The sequence below is a fragment of the Physeter macrocephalus genome, chromosome 16 (assembly GCF_002837175.3).
Source record: "Physeter macrocephalus isolate SW-GA chromosome 16, ASM283717v5, whole genome shotgun sequence".
NCBI lineage: Eukaryota > Metazoa > Chordata > Mammalia > Artiodactyla > Physeteridae > Physeter > Physeter macrocephalus.
The window spans coordinates 57195849-57213542 of NC_041229.1; the positions used below are offsets into that span (position 1 = coordinate 57195849).

Consider the following 17694-nt stretch of genomic DNA (forward strand, 5'->3'; position numbering starts at 1 on the left):
CTCTGACTCACCAAGACAGTGGGATAGTGGTGGCTTCTGGGTGCAAATGGGGACTAAGGGAGATGGTACAGCAGACTAGGCAGGGGCCTGGATGCTGGAGTCCATGGGGTCTTGTTCTGGTCCCATTACTTCCTTCTCATGTGATTCTGGGCTAGGCTCTTCCCTCACTGGATCCCTGCTTCTTATCTGAAAATGGAGGGGTTACACGGTGCTCTCTACTCTGAGATTCTAAAAATTGGCCAAGCAGGCCAAGTTGGAGGTTTGAGCCCTCAGGAAGCCAGTTTAATTTGCTCTGTTCCCTAGACCAGCGTTTCTTTATCTTGTTGAGGCCCATATGCCTCTGCAAAAATCTGAGGACAGTGATTGTCCTTCACCCCAGAAAAATGTGAACATACTTTCACATATAATTTTGCGCCAAATTTTAGGGGTTCACGGAACCCCCTAAAGCCCGCTCTTGGTCCTCAAGGTGAAGACTGGCTATTTCAGACCAGGTCCACTAATTCCGGACTCCCTGGTGAGTGCTCTGGGCTTCTGCTTAATCCTTAACTCTGCCTCTGAATGAGCTTCACCATCTCGGAGAATCACGGAACCTCTGTGAGTCCCTATTTCCTCACCTGTGAGGTGGGAAGTCAAGGCAAGAAAGACACATCAAGTGCCTGGTCCGCTGAGGGGGCTCTATAAATAGCAAGCCCCGTCCCACCCCTCTGCCCTGCCAAGGGAGGGAGGGGCAGCTGCTGCCCTGGAAATGTGGTCTCAGAGGCCCCCATGCCTACTGGGAGGACGCGGCTCAGCACTGACACAGTAATTCCTGAAGATCCCCATTGGCCTGAACGATCCTGAAGAGTGGGCTGCCCCGAGAGACTCACTCACAGGCTCTGGAATGTACTCTGCAATGCTCAGCAGCAGGTTTGTCTGCCCTGAGGTGCTGGGGAAGTCACTTATTATGCTGAGGACACTGGGGCCTGGGGAAGAGGAGAGGCTGCTGGGAGAGCAGGGCCTGGCCCAGGCCAGGGGCCCTTTCCCCCTCCTGGACAACCTACGGTACCGTGACCCCTTTCTGGATGGCAACCCAGGGGACGGGGGCACCAACCTGGACCTGCAGGAGAAGCAACCAAAGCACTGACGTGGGAGGTGTTGAGAGAGAGAAGGAGAAGCCTTGAATGGGCTGCAGGAAGCAGCTGGGGACTGTGTTCAGCAGAGGGTGGATGAGGCCTGGGAGGGGGCTCTGATGGCGCTTCCCAACAGCAGCTCCCTACACTGGGGGCCCACCACGCCCTGGCCCCGTGCGACATGTGAGACAGCGTTTTCCTCACATTCAAAATGAGGAAACTGGCTTTCAGGGAGTTCAAGGAACCTGTGTAAAGTCATAGAGCCTGTTTCTGGTGGGGTCAGGACTCAATCCCAGGACCGCACCACCCTAAGGCAAAGCAACATACCTGTGGGAAAATGTCTGCTGGGAGGCAGGGCAGCATGTGGGAACAGCACACGCTTTGGGGGTCCTATAGACCTGGACCCAAATCTGTGTGACTTTGGACAAGTTACTTACCTTCTCTGAGACTTGGGCTTCCTATCTGTAAAATGGGAAGCACACCACCACCTCCCAGTGAATCTTGGTGAGTCCTCATGCGTGCCTGGGGTAGAGCACTTGATCGGGGACCCAAAAGGTGGTAGGTGGGAGGATGCCTTTTACCCCTCACCTCTCCAACATCTGTTGGGGAGGTGGCCCCTGCCTGCCCTCACCCTCTAAGCCCCGGCTTACCCATCACGAGGAAAGACAGGACCCACTGGAGTACCGAGATGACCTGTAGCTGCTTTTCCACCTTGGAACTATTGAGCCAAGTGACGGAGAAGAGGTCCTGGAGGGCGGAGAGGATGCTGGAGCCAGTGCCTGCGACAGAAGAGAGATGTCAGCCTGTGCACCCTTCCCTCCAGCCTCAGAGTCCCCATCACCAAGCTATCTCCCACAGACACCTTCCTAGACATGAGAGGAGCACGGGCCAACACATCAGACAGATCTGGGCTCACATCCCAGCCCTGCCACACAACAGTTTTGTATTGATAATTCTGGGCTGTTCACAAGCTTCGCTTCCCTGTGCCCCAGTTTCTATATATACCCAACGGGAATGATGTCCCCCCTCAAAGCGTCATATTGGAGAACAAATAGGGTATCCAAAGAGGCTAGGGGGAGGCTTGCCATAGTTGCCAGTTTTCTTCCCTCCCCTTCACCCCAATCAAACTCCTGTCTTTATCCTTTATCTGGATCTAGTACAAATATTTAATCTTTGCTCTCTGTGTCTGTGAGGCCAAGGACAGAGGGCCAACATCCAACCTGCAATGTTTTTTTCCTCCAAGTGTACTTTGCGCACCCCCAATCCTTGACCCACGCCCCACCCCTGTATCTCCAGGACTAATACCCTTTCCCAGTGAGCTGAGCCCTCCTGCCCCACCGCCACCACCGATACCACCTTCAGAGGGATTCACACTTTGAGCTTCATCTCAGTGCCCAAAGCTTGGGGCCCAGAGAGGAGCCAGCCAGGAACCTCTGCTTCCAGTGGCCAGTGAGCTTCGGGACACTGAGGGCTGCAATTCTGTTTGCTACCAAGCAAGTGCCAAGCCCATAAGTTAGGACAAGATGTGCCCAGTTAATTGGCTCTGTGGCCGTGGCCCCAGGATGATGCCCTGGACTCCAGCGGCTGATGGGTAAAGGGACCGGAAAGCCTGGTGATTGCAGGAGAGGCAGCGCTGGGGAGGAGCATGGGCGAGGCTCCTGACATACCCCATTCCTTCCGGCAGCTGGACCAGAGGAGTGCCCCCCTTCAAACCTCCACACGTGCTGAGCCCCAACTGCACGCCCTTTGCTCAGCACATCTTCACCGAGTGCCTACCTACCGTGTGCTGGTCAAACATTCCTTCACACGACCCACTCTGCCAGGCCCCCCGCTGAGTCACAATCTTGTCCTTGAGGGTCTCGTGACCTTTCACCCTGGCCTACTGCGGAAGTGGGAGGGCGAGCGGTATAAGGGCTTACACTCAAGCCCTCGTGTTTCTTCAAAATCTGTATTTCAACAAGGTTACAGCAGAGATTAGAAAGGGACACAACCCTCCTCTGCCGAAAGTTAACAATTATTTGACTTTCGGGAGGCATGTAAATAACACCAGGCCTCAAGGCAGACACATCAGTCCTGTCCCCTTCACCTGGTCTAATGGAGCACGGCAGAAGAGTCGATCCCAGCGCAAACCGTGGTTCCACCCGCTGTGCGACTTCAGGCAAGACCTCGAGGGCGCACAGCCATATCCCCAGGGCATGGCACCTACTGGGTGCTCAGTAGCATCTACCGCTCCATAGGACACCTGGGGCGGAGGTGGGAGTATGTGAACTCACCAAAGCAAATGAACAGGCTGGGCTACACAGGCATGCCAGGGGGTTAGCACATAACTGCTCCTTCGCCCTCTACGTAAATATCCTACCATCACAGCCGTTTCTACCTTCACACTTTTCCAACACCCCATCCTGGAGCCCGAGGGCCCTCTGGGGTCATCTGGTACAGCCCAACTGAACATTTGGGGAGGCTGAAGACAGGAGCACTGACTTGTCTAGGGTTACCTAGCCAGGGCCAGAACCCAGGATTCCTGCCCTCTGCTCAGGGTACAGCAGGTCCAAGGGTGGCCTGTGCTTAGAAGTGGGCAGAGTGTACTGGGTGAGTACAGGCGGGAGGGAAGTGAGGCCAAGCATAGGCCTGAACCCCGATCCAAGGGCCGGCCTGCCAAGTCATTCCCTAGCCACTGGGAATGTGCGGGATGAAGCGAAGCAGGGGCCATGGTAGGCGAGTCCCTGCTCTGGGTTTGGGGCAGGCTGGGTGCCTTGGCTGCAGAGAGGGTAGAATGTTCTCCAGCACCTTCCTACTCAGAGTCTGGTCTCGGAGCTGTTTGGAGATGCAGGGCCCCAGCCTGGATCTACTGAACCAAAATCTGCATTTTAACAGGACACTCAGTCCAAAGTCTTAGGTAGGGTAAGCTTGGGGTGGGGGGAGGATGCAGGGAGGAGCTGGGGGCCTCCACCTTCTACTGGGCAGGGGAAAAAAGGTGATGGAAGGAAAGGCATCAGACATTGTCTCATCTGACCATTTCCTACTGCAAACAGGACCCCGAAGAGTGCTTGAGGAATGTTTGAGGAGTGCTCAGAGCCCCTGCCTTTGGGTCAGGACCAACCAACTGGTCGCACTCACTACATGGGGCTCTCCTGCTCTGGAGGTGGGGTACGCATAGTAAGTCCATATTGGTGACATATCCCCCACTGAAACAACTGAAAAATTCTTCCTCGTTTCCTAATCCAAATCCGTCTGCTATTACAGGTCTCTCACAATTAGATAAAGTCCGGGTGCAGGAAATGTAGACTGTCTTATTCAACCGTCACCCTGTTATCCACACAGAAGAAGAAGGCCTGAAGGGCTCCCACAAGCCCCAGGGCAGCTTGGCCAGAGCTAGGCTTTTTCCACACTCCCCAGTCTGTCCTCCCTGCCTTGGCCCAACTACCGCCCACAGCCGGCGCTGCAACCAACTAGGAAAAGCAAAGTCCACTGAGGAGTGGCAGGTGTTCCTGCGGGTGGCACAGGGAGGGGGCTGCCTGGAGGGGGAGGCCGGGAGGGTGCTGCCACTCTGTGTCCCTCAGGCCTGGGCCCACTCGGCTGCCTCCTGGCCAGGCCACCCCGACCTGGCTGACCACAGAGCCCAGCCCTGGGAGCTGGCCTGTCCAGGATGCTGAACCACAGGCCCAGTGGAAGCCCCCTGTGGATCTAAGAAATATCCAGTCATTGCTCCCCTGCCTAGAAAGCCGCTCCTTGCCTTGCCCACCTGATGGCCCCCGACAATGAGATAAGGCAGCTCTTCCTTCAAAACCCAAACAGGCGAGCCTTTGGAGAGAGGTCACCTTTCCTTCTCTGGGATTACCAGCTCTAAGGCCCATGCAAGCGTGGAACCCTCTAGGGCCATCTCACCAGCCCCCACCCATCTTGGAGAGAACCTGTCAGTAGATGAAGTCGGGAGAGGCCAGCAGAACAGAGAAATAAGAGAGGAACGGAGTCCTCCTTCCAGGTTCCCACAGCCCCTCACCTGGTACCGACTGCTGATTACAAGTCCACTCTCCCATCACACTGGGAGCTGCCCAAGGGCCTGGGTCTGATCCATGGCTTGGTTCCCAGTGGCCTCTCAGAGTCTGGCCCAGAGTCAACACTCAGCAAGGTTTGCTAAGCAAAAGGACGGGCAGGTCTCTGCTCTGGCTGATCCTCAGGGCCCCCTCCCCCACCCCTGGCTCTCTCTCGGTAGGGCTGGGTGACAGGTAGGCGGCCCGCACGGCCCATGCAGCTTCAGGGCCTCCAACGCACTTCCATAGGCACTCTGGTTCCTCACCAGTCCTGTGAGTTTGGCATCGTCACTGCCATTCTGATGGTGATAAAGGCTCAGGGAAGTGACACAGCCAAGGTCACTTGGCCAGAGGGTGGCAAAGTTGGACTCAATTCAGGCCTAACTTCTAGGCCTGCGTTCTGTCCCTGTGCTGCAGGTCTCCCCACGTTCCTTCTCTCTTCTCCCCAAAAGAAAGTGAGGGAAGGCTGGGAGGCGACAGGAGAAAATGCATGACCTATTTTCCTCTAGAGGGGCAGGTGAGGAGCAGGCATCTTGTGCGGTAAGTTAAATGGCAGCAGGCCTTGGGGTTCCAGTCCCAGTCGTACCACCAACTCCTGTGTCACCTTGGCCAAGTCACTTCACCTCTCTGGGCTTTGGTTTCCCCATATATAAAATGGTGGTGGGGAGGATGAATTTTATGATCTCTTTGACGGCTTGGACTCTGGTGTCCACCCTCCTGAGGATACCACCTAGAGGCTCACCACCCTGCAACAGCCCTGGTACAGCTGCTCGGCAGATGGGAAGTGGGGCTTCAGCTGGGCACCCCCAGGTCATTGCCAGACCTCACCACTCAGCTGTCAGCATCTCCTCTGCCCCAGTTTTGGCTGGGAGAGGTCCTGCAGAAGCTGGTATAGATGCCAGTGCTGCAATCAGATGTGACCACAGCCACTACCTTCATACCCAGCCTGACTATCCTCAAGTCCTAGGTGTGACCAGCAGGGAGCCACAGCCTGGCCAAGTCTCAGCTCCAATCTGCTCTCTCGTCACCCCTCCCCCAGCCTCCGCCAGCACACCGCACTCTCTGCGCACCCTCTCAGCGCCAGTCCCACTGCAGCCAGTGTCTATTTCCTTGGTCATCCTCCTTGGCCAGCGTCTCCTGGGTTCCAGTGCTGGTACCTGATTCATCCATGTGCCCAGAGCCCAGCCAGGCCGGCGAGAGAAGGAGCTCATAAAGGTTTACTGCATGAATCAACAAATGCATAAGTCAGTCCCAGAGGCAGCTGAAGGCCTGGATGCCCAAGTTAGACTGAGCTGCCTGACAGGAAGGCCCCCAGCCCTATCACTGAGGACCCCAGAGATGGGGTGGGGGAGTGAGCCTCTCTCGCCCTCTCTGATCATGAGTTTCCCCCACCCCACGATAAGAACAGAACCCACTTCCTACAGATGTCTTATTTTCATGAAGGAAGATGAGACAGGCCACAGAGTAACTTGACTCATTCTATGAAGAGAAACAGCCAGTGACCAATCCAAATAGCTGCTCCAGGGCACCACTGATTTCACCATTTATTTTAGACAGCTCCTTTGCTCCTGGACTTGGGGAGGGTACTGGGAGTGGAGCTGCCAGAGAGGCCCAGAGCAGCTGTCTTACCCCCAGAGAGGAAGCCCCTGCCCCCATGTCTACACGGAGCTTCCCTGCCCCACAGCACTCTCCGGGAAGGTAGACAGGCAGGGATGGGCAGCCCCATTTCACAGAGATGGAAACTGAGGCAAGGTGAGGCCAAAAGAGGTTAAACCACTTGCTTGAGGTCAGGGTATAGGGGAGCCAGGACTCTTGGCAGGCATTTGAGTTCTGAGTCCCTCACCATTTCCATGACGCCAGGCTCTTGAGGGCTGGTCCCCTCTACACAAGCCAGTCTACATCCCGACTTCAGGAACACACCCCTGGTGAAGGGAGGGCTGCCTCTCTGTCCCAACCATGTCCCAAGTTTCATGGCTGGTGGGGATGGGTGTGTTAACGCCTCTTTGCCCAACATACGATAGTAAAGTGACCAGGCCGCACCCAGGACTGATGCAACCAGGGCTTCCTCTCGCACAGGCTTGAGGGGGCAGCGTCTGAGCCCCAGTCCCCGTAATCTGCGAAAGGGCCCTGGGCCAGCCCTGGCCCTGCATAACTCTGTGACCTGGGGCAAGCCACTTAGCCTCTCTCAGCTTTAGTTTCTCATCTGTAAAGTGAAGATAAGAACCCCTACCTGTCAGGGTGGTTGGGAAGGTTAAAAAAAATAAATAAAAATAAAAAATGCATGTAAGTCCATTTGGCATCTGTTAGGTGACTGACACCTGTTAGGTGATTAGCTCTCGTCATGGCTTTTACCACTGACCAGAGTGGGAGGGGAATTGATGAGCAAACACAAAGTTTTTCAAGATGTGTGTGGTCATGAGGTTGTGTGTTATGAGGAGAGGGAACAGAGTGGGGGCATTGGCAGGGGAGGTTCCAAGGAGGTGGCGAGGCCTCAGCAGGGCCTGGAAGACAAGATCTGGGAGGCGAAGAGGAGGAAAGTGGGCACTCGGGATTGGGGGCAACTGCCGGAATAGAGTCTCAGACGGAGTTACAAAGAGGCAGGCCCAAACCCAGAATGTTCAATGACCCAGGAACGGGGGTTCACATTTACCCAAAACAGATGCTGAGAATAGGAAAGATGGAAAGGGCTCAAGCAGCCCAAAGTAGGCTCCTGGAGGAGGTGGGTGGGGACAGGGATAAGGATGGAGCACTTATGAGGTGACCAGCACTGTACCATCCACCGGGGAAATAGCAGTGAAGGCAGCAGGTCAAGTCTCACCTGTTAGGGGGCTTAAATTCTGCTGGGGGAGAGACAAAGCACCGACACATAAATGTAGGATGTAACATCAGGCAGTGATGAGAGCTATGAAGAAAAATAAGCTAGAGGGATAGACAAGAGGATCCTCACCTGTGGAGAGGAGGCATGGAGCAAGGCTGACTTCCCTCTACGGGGACACTGGAGCACACATGACATTCTTGGGTCAGGCCTCTGGGTGGCCCACACTGCCTCCTCTACCGTCCTTAGCTACTGGCATCCTGGGAAGGGGCTCACCAGCGTGGAGAAGGTGCAGAGGACAGGCGGACGGGCATCAGGAGAAACTGACCTGCAACTCGCAGGAAGTGCAGACTTGGTGAGTCACTTCCTGTGCAAGCCTCAGTTTCCTCATCTGTACAGTGTGGCTAATACCTACCTTGCCAGATTCTTGGGAGAATTAAATGAGATAACGTATAGGCAAAAGCATCATAAAAAGTAAAGACCTGGGTGAATGTGGGGTAATTACCAAGTAAGCCTGGGTTTCCTCTCCTGTCTAATGGGTTTCACAACCCCTGCCTGGCCTTGGAGCAGAGGCACTGGCGTCGGTAGACTTAGGATTCAAACCCTGGCTCTGACTATTATTTAGTGTGAGACCCTGAAAGTCACTTCCCCTATCTAAGACTCAGCGTCCTCCTTTGTTATGATCCAGAATTGTTGGGAGGAATCCAAACAGCTTATGGCAAAGGGACACACAGCGTCTGGCACCTCTGTCAGAGAGCTAGAGAGATGCCAGTGAGGTCACAGAGATGTGGACAGCCGCCAGAGGCTCCTGAGTGGGGAAGTCATCCTGCTCACGTCTGCAGCCCCAAGGATGACACATCTGGGCCCAGCCAGACCTAAGCTCTGCCCTGGTCCAGCAGCTGCCAAGTGGACAGTGAGGAAGTCGCCCCAAGCTACTCCAGAGGGCTGGGAACAAGTCTGCACAGAGGCAGAGAGATGGACATTCTGACTCCTGGCAGACCCTTTGAGGTCCAGGAAGCTAGTCCAAGTGCCAAAGAAATGCCATATCCTCAAGGCCAGAGGCAAGCTCTCTTCCGGGTCCCCTCCCCGCCAAGCACCTTTCAGCAGGGGTCCACACGTGTGATGATGGGGGACAGTCATGGCTCTGGAGGGTCATGCCTGTTGATCTCAGAGGCCCAGGCCTGGGTTGGGCTCCAGCTAGCCCTGCACATGAAGCTGTGCCCATTCTCCGCCTTACCACATGCTCAGCCAGACCCTTCTTCCCTCTAGGAAGTCTCCCTACACTCTTGGCCCTGCCTGCCGTCCCTCCAAATACAGTCCTGTCACCTCCAGGCCCAATCTGCTCAGTCACTGAGCTCACGCTTACTGGGTACCTACCAGGCCCTGAACGCTGGTCCGTCAGAGATGGGCCTCATCCTTCCTGGCCGATTCTTCCTCGGGGAAGCCCTCCTCCCCCACCCCATGTGCCCCACCTCACCCTGCACTCAGCCTTTCTCATTCTGGCAGAGAGTGTGCATTTGCTCATCTGGGTGTCTGTGCCCAGCGTGGGGTCAGGCGCAGAGCAGATGCTTGGTCAACGTTTGCCAACTGGATGCTCGAGGGGCCTGCGATGAATGAACAGGGCCTGGACAAGAACAGAGATGATGGACCTGTGCCATGGCAGAGGGTCAAACAGGAACTTTCTGGGGAATCAGGAGGAAAAGGTCTCCTCTAGCTGGAGGGGTTGCGGTTAAAGGCAGGGGCAACAGTGGAAGGTTCCAGAAGGAGAGAGAGAAGGGTGGAGGCCAAACATTAACACTCATTCAGCGAGTACTTTCTGAGTATCCTTTACACGACAGGCTAGGCGCTGCTCTAGGGTGGGAGCTGCCAGACCCTGCCTTGCCTCTGCTTCTTGGGCTCTTGTAGGAGGAGGAGCTCCACCCCGGGGCTGCTCACCTCAGCTATGCCTGGGGAGACAGGGCTGTGAACAATGAGGCAAAGAGGGTAAGCCAGGGCCGGGAATCCACGGGAGGTACCCAACTGGCCTGGAGGATGCTGTCATGGACGGGTCAGGTGAGATGTAAAGGATGAGTAAGTTTGCCAGGCTGACAGGAGGGAGGTGCAGGGGCAGGACCCCAGGTACTGGAGTCCCACAAATGGCACTGGAAAAGGCCTGGAAGGGAGAGAGCGCACAGCTTTGAGGAATTAACTGCAAATAGTTCAACCAGGTTGAAGCACAGCAACCGTGTGAATGGGTGAAGCTAGTCGAGAACATGCAGGGGGAGTGAGCCATGGAGGACTGGAAATGCCAGGCTGAGGAGTCCTGGGCTCCATCCTGAAAGCGGAGAAAATTGCTGCCCACCCCTTCCATTCCCTTCACCAGCTTCAGATGATGTCTAAGGGCCCCGAGGCAACTAGCCAGCCATTCACCTGGTCCCAATCCACTGGTGATTTCTTTTCTCGAAAGACTAATAATCTCCCCTTTAAGGGTTAGGTGTTCTTTAAGTAGGTAACCTTAAAGCAAATTAGGTGTCCTTAAAACAGGGCCCACTGGGACATCTCACCCAAAGGTGTCCCTGGAGGACCCTGGAGGTGACTGCTGAGGACCCCAATGGCCTGCTTTCTCTACCCCCATCTTCTGACACATTAAAAAAATAGCTACTGAAGTGGGAGGGGTTGCCATGGCAACACCACCAGCTTGTGGGTATGTCACCACCAAGAAGTCCTCAAAATAGGCCCTTATCACAATACATGGGCAAGCGTGGGGAGCTAGGTTCTTCTGGGGCACTTACCTGGGCCCCAAGCAGGACATGAGCCCATTTTCACAAGGACAAGTTGAGGACAAGAATGAGTAGGAGGTTGACCCCCAGGATCCCACAGCCATCAGGGCATGATCGGAATCACACTTCTGCAGCAGAGCTGGAATGAACCCAAGGGGGCTGCCTTATGCAGCCCTCCTTACTGTACAGACAAGGAGGCTGAGGCCCCAAGAGGGCAGGGTCTTGCCCAAGGTCACAAGGGAAGCAGATGCAGAGTGAGCCCCCTGGCCACTAAATCTGCTCTAATAGTGAAAGGAATTCACATTTCCTGCTTCTGTCGATTTGCCCAAAGGGTTTGTGTGTTCAGCTTCCTTGGGTCTGCACCATAACCTGGGCAGATATTCTTATCATGCATTTGCCCGTTTTATAGATGAGGATACTGAGACTCTTAGCCCCAAACCCTCAAAACTGCCAGCAGCAACTCCAACCCAGGAGGCTCCAGAAGTGGTAGAGGCCAAGAAACTCTGAGTGCACCAGGTGCCTCTCCCAGCAGCTCTCAAATCTCCACTCCCAACCCCTGCAAAGGGCATAGGTGAGCCACCCCAGGCCTGGATACAGCAACCTCTATCTCTCTTGTCTCTCAGCACACCAGGACCTCAGCTCAGGTTGGTAGCCCAGAGACCCTGCAGTCAGACTTTCCCTCCCACCCAAATCTCATGTCTCTATTTATGCTGGTCCCTGTACCTGAAGGTTCTTGCCTGTCTTGGTAACACCTGTTCATCTTTCAATATTCGGATTGACTGTCGCCTCTTCCAGGAAGCCTTCCCTGACCCCAGGATGATTTAGCTGACTAACCCTCACCTCCAGGCCTCCACCCATGCTTCCTTCCCCTTTAACTATGTGGATCACTGTGCACTGTCATCCCCCTAGTCTCAGTTCCTCAAAGGCAGGGACCATGGATTGACCTGTGTGCAGCACAGAGTCTGACACACAGAGGTTCTCCATCAATAAACTGAAGGGCCCACACCCAAGTCCCCACTGTGAGAAGCCTTCCTGGATGTCCCAGAGCTGAGTCTGCCACTCTCCATAGTGTTGGAGGCTGTTGCATGTGTCACACAAAATGAATGACAAGGATTAACAGGCGAGTCACAAGTTAGTTTACAAAGCGCTTTCCATTCATGTTAACCTAAACCCTCACATCCTTGAGAGTTTGAGATTTTCTGATCCTATTTTCCATTTAGGGGGAGTGAGATACCCAGAGCAGAAGTGAAGCCAGGGCTGGAATCCTGGCTCTCTGGCTTCTAAGCCCTGGAAGTAATGGGGGGAACTGTGGTGAGCCCCCCACCCTCGGCACTCAGCCCTGGAACCGGCTCCTCGTGAGACTGTGGTGTCTCCAGAGCAAGGAACAGCTGCAGGCCCAGCACCCAGCACGGGTGGGCACAGGGGAGGCCTGAGGAAGAATTGAGAAATCACACTGAAGCAAAAAGCAGGGCTTCCTGCCAAGAGGAAGGAGCAGTGCTCAGGAGGGCTGAGGTCCCATTAATGATTCATTCATTCAACAAATATTTACTGAGCACCTACTATACACCAGGCACTGTGCTAAATGCTGGGACAAACACTGAGAAAGACAGACAGGGTCCCTGTTTCTAAAGGACTGACATTCTTCTGGGGGAGACAATCACCTAAACAGATAAGTACACATGAGAATTTAGGTAATGAGAGGGGTTATAAAAAATAAAAGAAGATGGGGCGGCTCTCCAGATGGTGTGGTCAGAGAAGTCCTCTGAGAGGAGACTGAATGGTTGGAAGCCAGCCATGCAGTGACCTGGGCAGAGGGCAGCACATGCAAAGGCCCTGAGGTAGGACTGAACTGGTGGGAATGCTGTGGGAATGCTGGGGGAACAGGAAGACCCCTGGCAGTTCTAGAGCACGACGTGGTAGGAGACGAGGTTGTGAGGCCGTGAGGACTGCTCACAGGGGGGCTCCACGGCCACAAGGAGGAGTTTGGAAGGTTCAGAGTACGATGAGGGGCAATTGGCTGTTCCCCTGGCCTCAAAACTCTGGGGCTCGTGGTGCATGCACTCGTCAAGGCAAGTTGGGGGAGCTTCCTGAAAGAGCTTGGGAAGGGGTGATCTGCCACTCCCATCATGGTCTGGGAGCAACTTACACTCATTCAAGAAATGATCACATACAGTGGCCAGAGCCCTGCACTCAGCCCTTCACGGCTTCACACTTCTCTCTTGGTTTAAGGTGGCCAACAACTGGGAGATGGATCTGGGTTCTAACCCTGGCTTTGATAACCCTGGTCCAGTCCCTTCTCTCTGGGCCCCTCAGTGTCCCATCTGCAATGTGAGGGCTGTGCCAGATGCAGCGCTCCCAGAGAGCTTTGATTTTATGACTCAAGTACTTGTTGCTGAAATCAGGGGTGGGAGGATGGGGGTGGGGCAGGATTTCCACACTGGCTAGTGAATCACCTAGCCTGCTAATAAAGTATTACTCTTGGCTCTCCTTTCCCAGCCCAGAAGAGCCCTCAGTAGCACAGATAGCCCCAAAGTGGCATTTGTGCATTTGGGGAAGTGGTGTATGCAAGGAAAGAAAGCTATAAAGAATTGGGGGAGGGAGGAACATGAGAATGATGTTCTCATCCTATGATTTAGGACTGGGTTAGGTGACTGTCAATCCTTAGTTCCAGAGTTAGCCTCCAACAATCCAGCCTCTTAGTTTCACCTCCTACCAAGTTCCTGCTTGCACACTCCCAGTGATGGAGAGCTCCATCCCCACCCACACCAAACCTGCTGCAATCCTCAATAGCTATCGGAAAGGATTCCTCCGTTACATCAAATCTGCCCCCCACAATGCCACCCTTGTTCCTGGCCTTGCTTGTCGGAGCCTCACAGAGCAAATCAGCTCAGGATTTTACTGGGGCTGCCACCATTTCATGCTGGGTCCTGTGGTGAACCCTGGGGATAGAGGCAGGCATCAGAGGGCTTTGACCTGAAGAGCCTCACATCCAGGGGCAAAGGCAGGGATGAGAATATGACTAATTCTGCATTCTCCACCGCTGGCACAGGTAAATCCTTCAGATATTAGAAGATACCAACAGAGACGCCCATCTCCCCGACACTTCCAGCACACACTCACCTACCCATGCACCCACAGCTGGCCTTTGCTTTTGATCAAGAAATCAGACACCAAGGTATCTATTTCAATCTCACCCATCACAGGTCTTCCCTTCACAGAAGCCATGGTCTCTCCTTGAATACCACCACCAACAGGGTGTTCACCACCTCCCAACAATGGGACCTCACTGGCAGAGGCAAACCAGGCCACTGGGGAGTGTCTTCAAAGACCAAAGATGTAGAAAGCAGGTCTAATGGAGATGCCAGATAACACAAGATTTCCTTCGGCTCTCTCCCTTCCCCACCCAAGTCTTTCACCAAAGCGGAGCCCAGACACCTAAAGTAATTGGTTTGCATTTCATACCAGCCCTTGCTACATCCGAAGATGGAATTGTTTGCAGCCAGTTTTTTCTTTTTTAAATGTTTTCAAGACCTGATAACAACATGGAGAAATGCTCCTGATAGGATAGTAAGTGACTTGGTCAAAATCATTCACTGGAAGGCCTCCTGAATTACAAATCCTAGGTCAAAAACAAGGAAGTCAGGGTCACCTGCTCCTGGAAGATAGAGCTCACAGCCTGTGGACAGCAGAGATGAGGGAAGGGGATCTCCAGGAAGGATCACCAGAGAGCATCCCTATCCCGTTCTCTGGAGACAAAAGCATTTTTAAAAGCATGAACACGGCTAGGTCCCTTCCTTCCCCTGTTATGGGCATTAAATTGCACAGTGAATGGACAAGCTCTTTTAAGTGAGAGAAGGGGCTGTCAGAGGCTGTAGGGCTGGGTGTCTGGGGCAGCTCAAGCTGCTTGTCCCAAAGATGGTGACAGCAGCTCGGTACCTCTCCAAGGGCAACGAGCAGCACTCAGACCAAGAGGGGCAGATAATCACACCAATAGTCACACGGGGAACAACGCCAATGCCCCAGACACGGTTAAACTGTGATACAGCTCCAGGGTGCTTACCTAGCAGCCACTAGAATATTATAAGTGATTTGGAGTACCAGAAGGAAATACTCATGATTTAACATTAAGAGGGAGAAAACAGGATTCAGAACTATATCTACATCACGCTTTGAACTTTATCTAAATAATGTGTACAAATAAAACTATAAAGAAATATACTAAAATGCTATTAGGAAGCTATCTTTGGATAGTCAATTAACCAGCAGTTTTAAATTTTCTTCCTGTTTTTCTATATTTTTCAAAATTCCAATAATTCATATGTTTTATTTTTATAACGAAGATGGGTCAAGTAGGCTACTGTCAGTTACTGAAGAAAAATCCTAAGTAGGAGAGGTTCAGCAAGCAGAATAAAGACTTAGGTGGAGGGAGGGAGGATTCAAGCAAGACAGACACATAGACCAGGACAGCCGTGAGAATGTCCCAGGCTCTCCTGGATTTGTATTTAATCCCCTGGCCAAGGCACCTGTTAAGGAAACCTTGGGTGGGTCATGCCTCCTCCCACCTCAGTTTCTCCAAGTACACGTGAGAGGTGGGGGACATGGAAGGGATGCTCTTCCTTGAGTGGGAAAAGCTCTGGAACTTGATCTCCACTCTGCCCCTGATTCATGGAGGGCCTCAGTTGCACACCGGTGGAACAGGGGCCTGGGCCACGCTGGAGGGCACCCAGGGTCCTCTGCCCCACCTTCTAAGTGTGCCAGGCTCACAGTTGCTGCTGAGTGGGCTCCCAAGCCTGGGCTGAAGAATGGGTGTGAGGAAGGAGACAATGTGGGCACACCTGTCCCAGCCAGGCATGTTCCCTGTCTGGTGGCTGCTTCAGGGGATTGCAAAACCCTTGCCACTCTGCCCCATCCAGTGCCTCACAGCTTGATCTACCAGGTGAGGAGAGAGGGAGGGAACTGCCAGGGGCCAGGAGCAATGCTGGGGGTTGGAGAGGAGTTCTCAGCTATCACCCCATCTCACAGGCTGGAGGAAGAGAAGTGATGTAACAGAGGTCCCCCAAATCGATGAGTGCCAGAGTGGAGAATGTGCCCACATGATTACCATGCCAGGTTGCCTGGATCAGACCCGGTAACCATTATTCTAACATTATTCTAACATTATTCTAAGACCCAGGTGAGTTGGGGGGAAGAATGGGAGTGATGATGGGGGAGAGGGCGGCAAGGTGTCCCAAAAAGAAAAGAAAGGGGTTGGGACCTCGGCCCCCATAGCGGCCTGTCCTCCAGCAACGTGCCCCCACCTTACCAACACATTCCTGCCTGCCTGAGAGCCTTTCATCACATCCTTTCCTGAAAACCTTCTTGCAGCTGCACTGCCCCAGGAGAAAGCCCGCAAGGCCCTGCAGACCCTGGGCTGTGACAGCTCATCTCCCAGACCCTTAGCCCAGCTCCGAGAGCTCTCACGGGACAGCATGGCTCCTCAGTCAAAGCGCTACCTCCGGTCAGCTGGGCCCGATGCTCACCTCGCAGGACCCCGGAGTAGGCGGCTATGAGGGTCTTCATGGCGAAGCCGGTGCAGTCAGGGCTCCGCGTGAAGCCGCCTGACCCCGCGCCCCTGGCCCGTGCCCCGGCCGCCTGGGCCAGGGCTTCGCGCCGAGCACGGGAGCGCGGGGGCGGCTACGGCCGGGTGAGCGGGGGGTGGGCGGCCAGACGGGTCCGAGCGGCGGCCGAAATTGGAGCCTTGGCCACGGCCACGGCCACGGCCACTGCGCCCGTGGCTCGGAGCGCGGCACTTTGTAACCTCATAAGGGGGCGGGGCCGACGCGGCAGGGGCGGGGTCGGCCGTTCCAACCTCTGCCGCACCAGCTCCGTTGGGATCGGGGAGCGCCGGGCTCGGCTTGGCGCGGGAGGGCTGCTCGGAGGCCCCTGCTCGGCGCGGGTGGGCGGCCCGCGAAGCGGAGTCCTCCTTGCAAGGGGCTGCCTGGTTATTCCTGCCGCTCCCTCCGCCCGCCCCTCGCCGCACCCCCGCGGCGGTTGGTGCAGCCCGCCAGCAGGAACTTGGGCCTGGAACCCCGGCATGGGCAGGACAGGCGGGGGCGGGCGTGGGTTTGTGTTTTCCTTTGGGCAGGGCCTCGCCTTGGCTACAGATGCTGAGTTCCCGCCTCTAACTGGTGGTTGTATCGGGCTTAGTTAGGTAGGGGTGGGCTCCTGAAGCCCTCACGCTGCCTCTACTTTTCCATCTGGTTCTGTAGAAACTTCACAGAGAATCTATGCACTGCTGAGTGCTAGGGACCCAAACCAGTCAGTCTAGGCCCTGCCCTGGGGGTGCTCACGTTAGTGACAGGCAGCCATACGGATGCTGGCAGCAATGCTAGGGCAAGAGAGAAACCTCTGGCTATAGACCAAGAGGAGAGAGGTCCTTTCCTTGGGCTGCGGGCCGGCGGGCTGGGTGCACTTCCCAGAGAGATTAGTGCACAGCAGAGCTGGAATCAGACAGACCCGGAGCCCAGTTCTGGCCCTCCCTTTCTTGAACCTCAGTTTCCATATCTGTACAATGGGAACAGTAACACTTATTTTGTGACGTGTTTTGAGAACTAAATGAGGTAAAGTGAAAATATAACCTAGTATAGTGCCCGGCACATAGAAAGTGTTCCAAAATTATTTTCATTGCCCTTTGATGAGTAGTTTTGTAGACGACGGAGGGTGTAGGGGTAAGGCATAAAGTCTTAGAAAAGGCAGCATGTTTAGGGCAGGGTTAGGGCACCTGCAGTGGCTGGAGCCCAGGCAGCTGTGGGAAATGAGGCTGGGGCTAGATCTTAGGAAGGTTCTTGACTGCCACTCTTGAGACATTAGTGGGGATAGCTTTGAGTAGGGAAATGACAGTGGTCACCTATGTTTTTAAGAATCCTCCAGCCATAGTGTGGGGAGAGGCTAGAGGCTTGAGGGCAGTGAGGAGCCTGCTGGAGGGACCCAGGTGAGAGAGA

At 54.5% G+C, this 17694-nt stretch overlaps 1 protein-coding gene across 1 annotated transcript in view; it reads right to left on the reverse strand.

The window, feature by feature from the left end:
- UVRAG (UV radiation resistance associated) overlaps positions 1-16789 on the reverse strand; it is a 379149-nt gene extending 362360 nt beyond the window's left edge. Inside the window, 2 exon segments of the mRNA XM_055091530.1 lie at positions 1760-1888; positions 16234-16789. Coding sequence (XP_054947505.1) covers positions 1760-1888; positions 16234-16789 — 685 coding nt within the window.
- Positions 16790-17694: the final 905 nt, after the last annotated feature.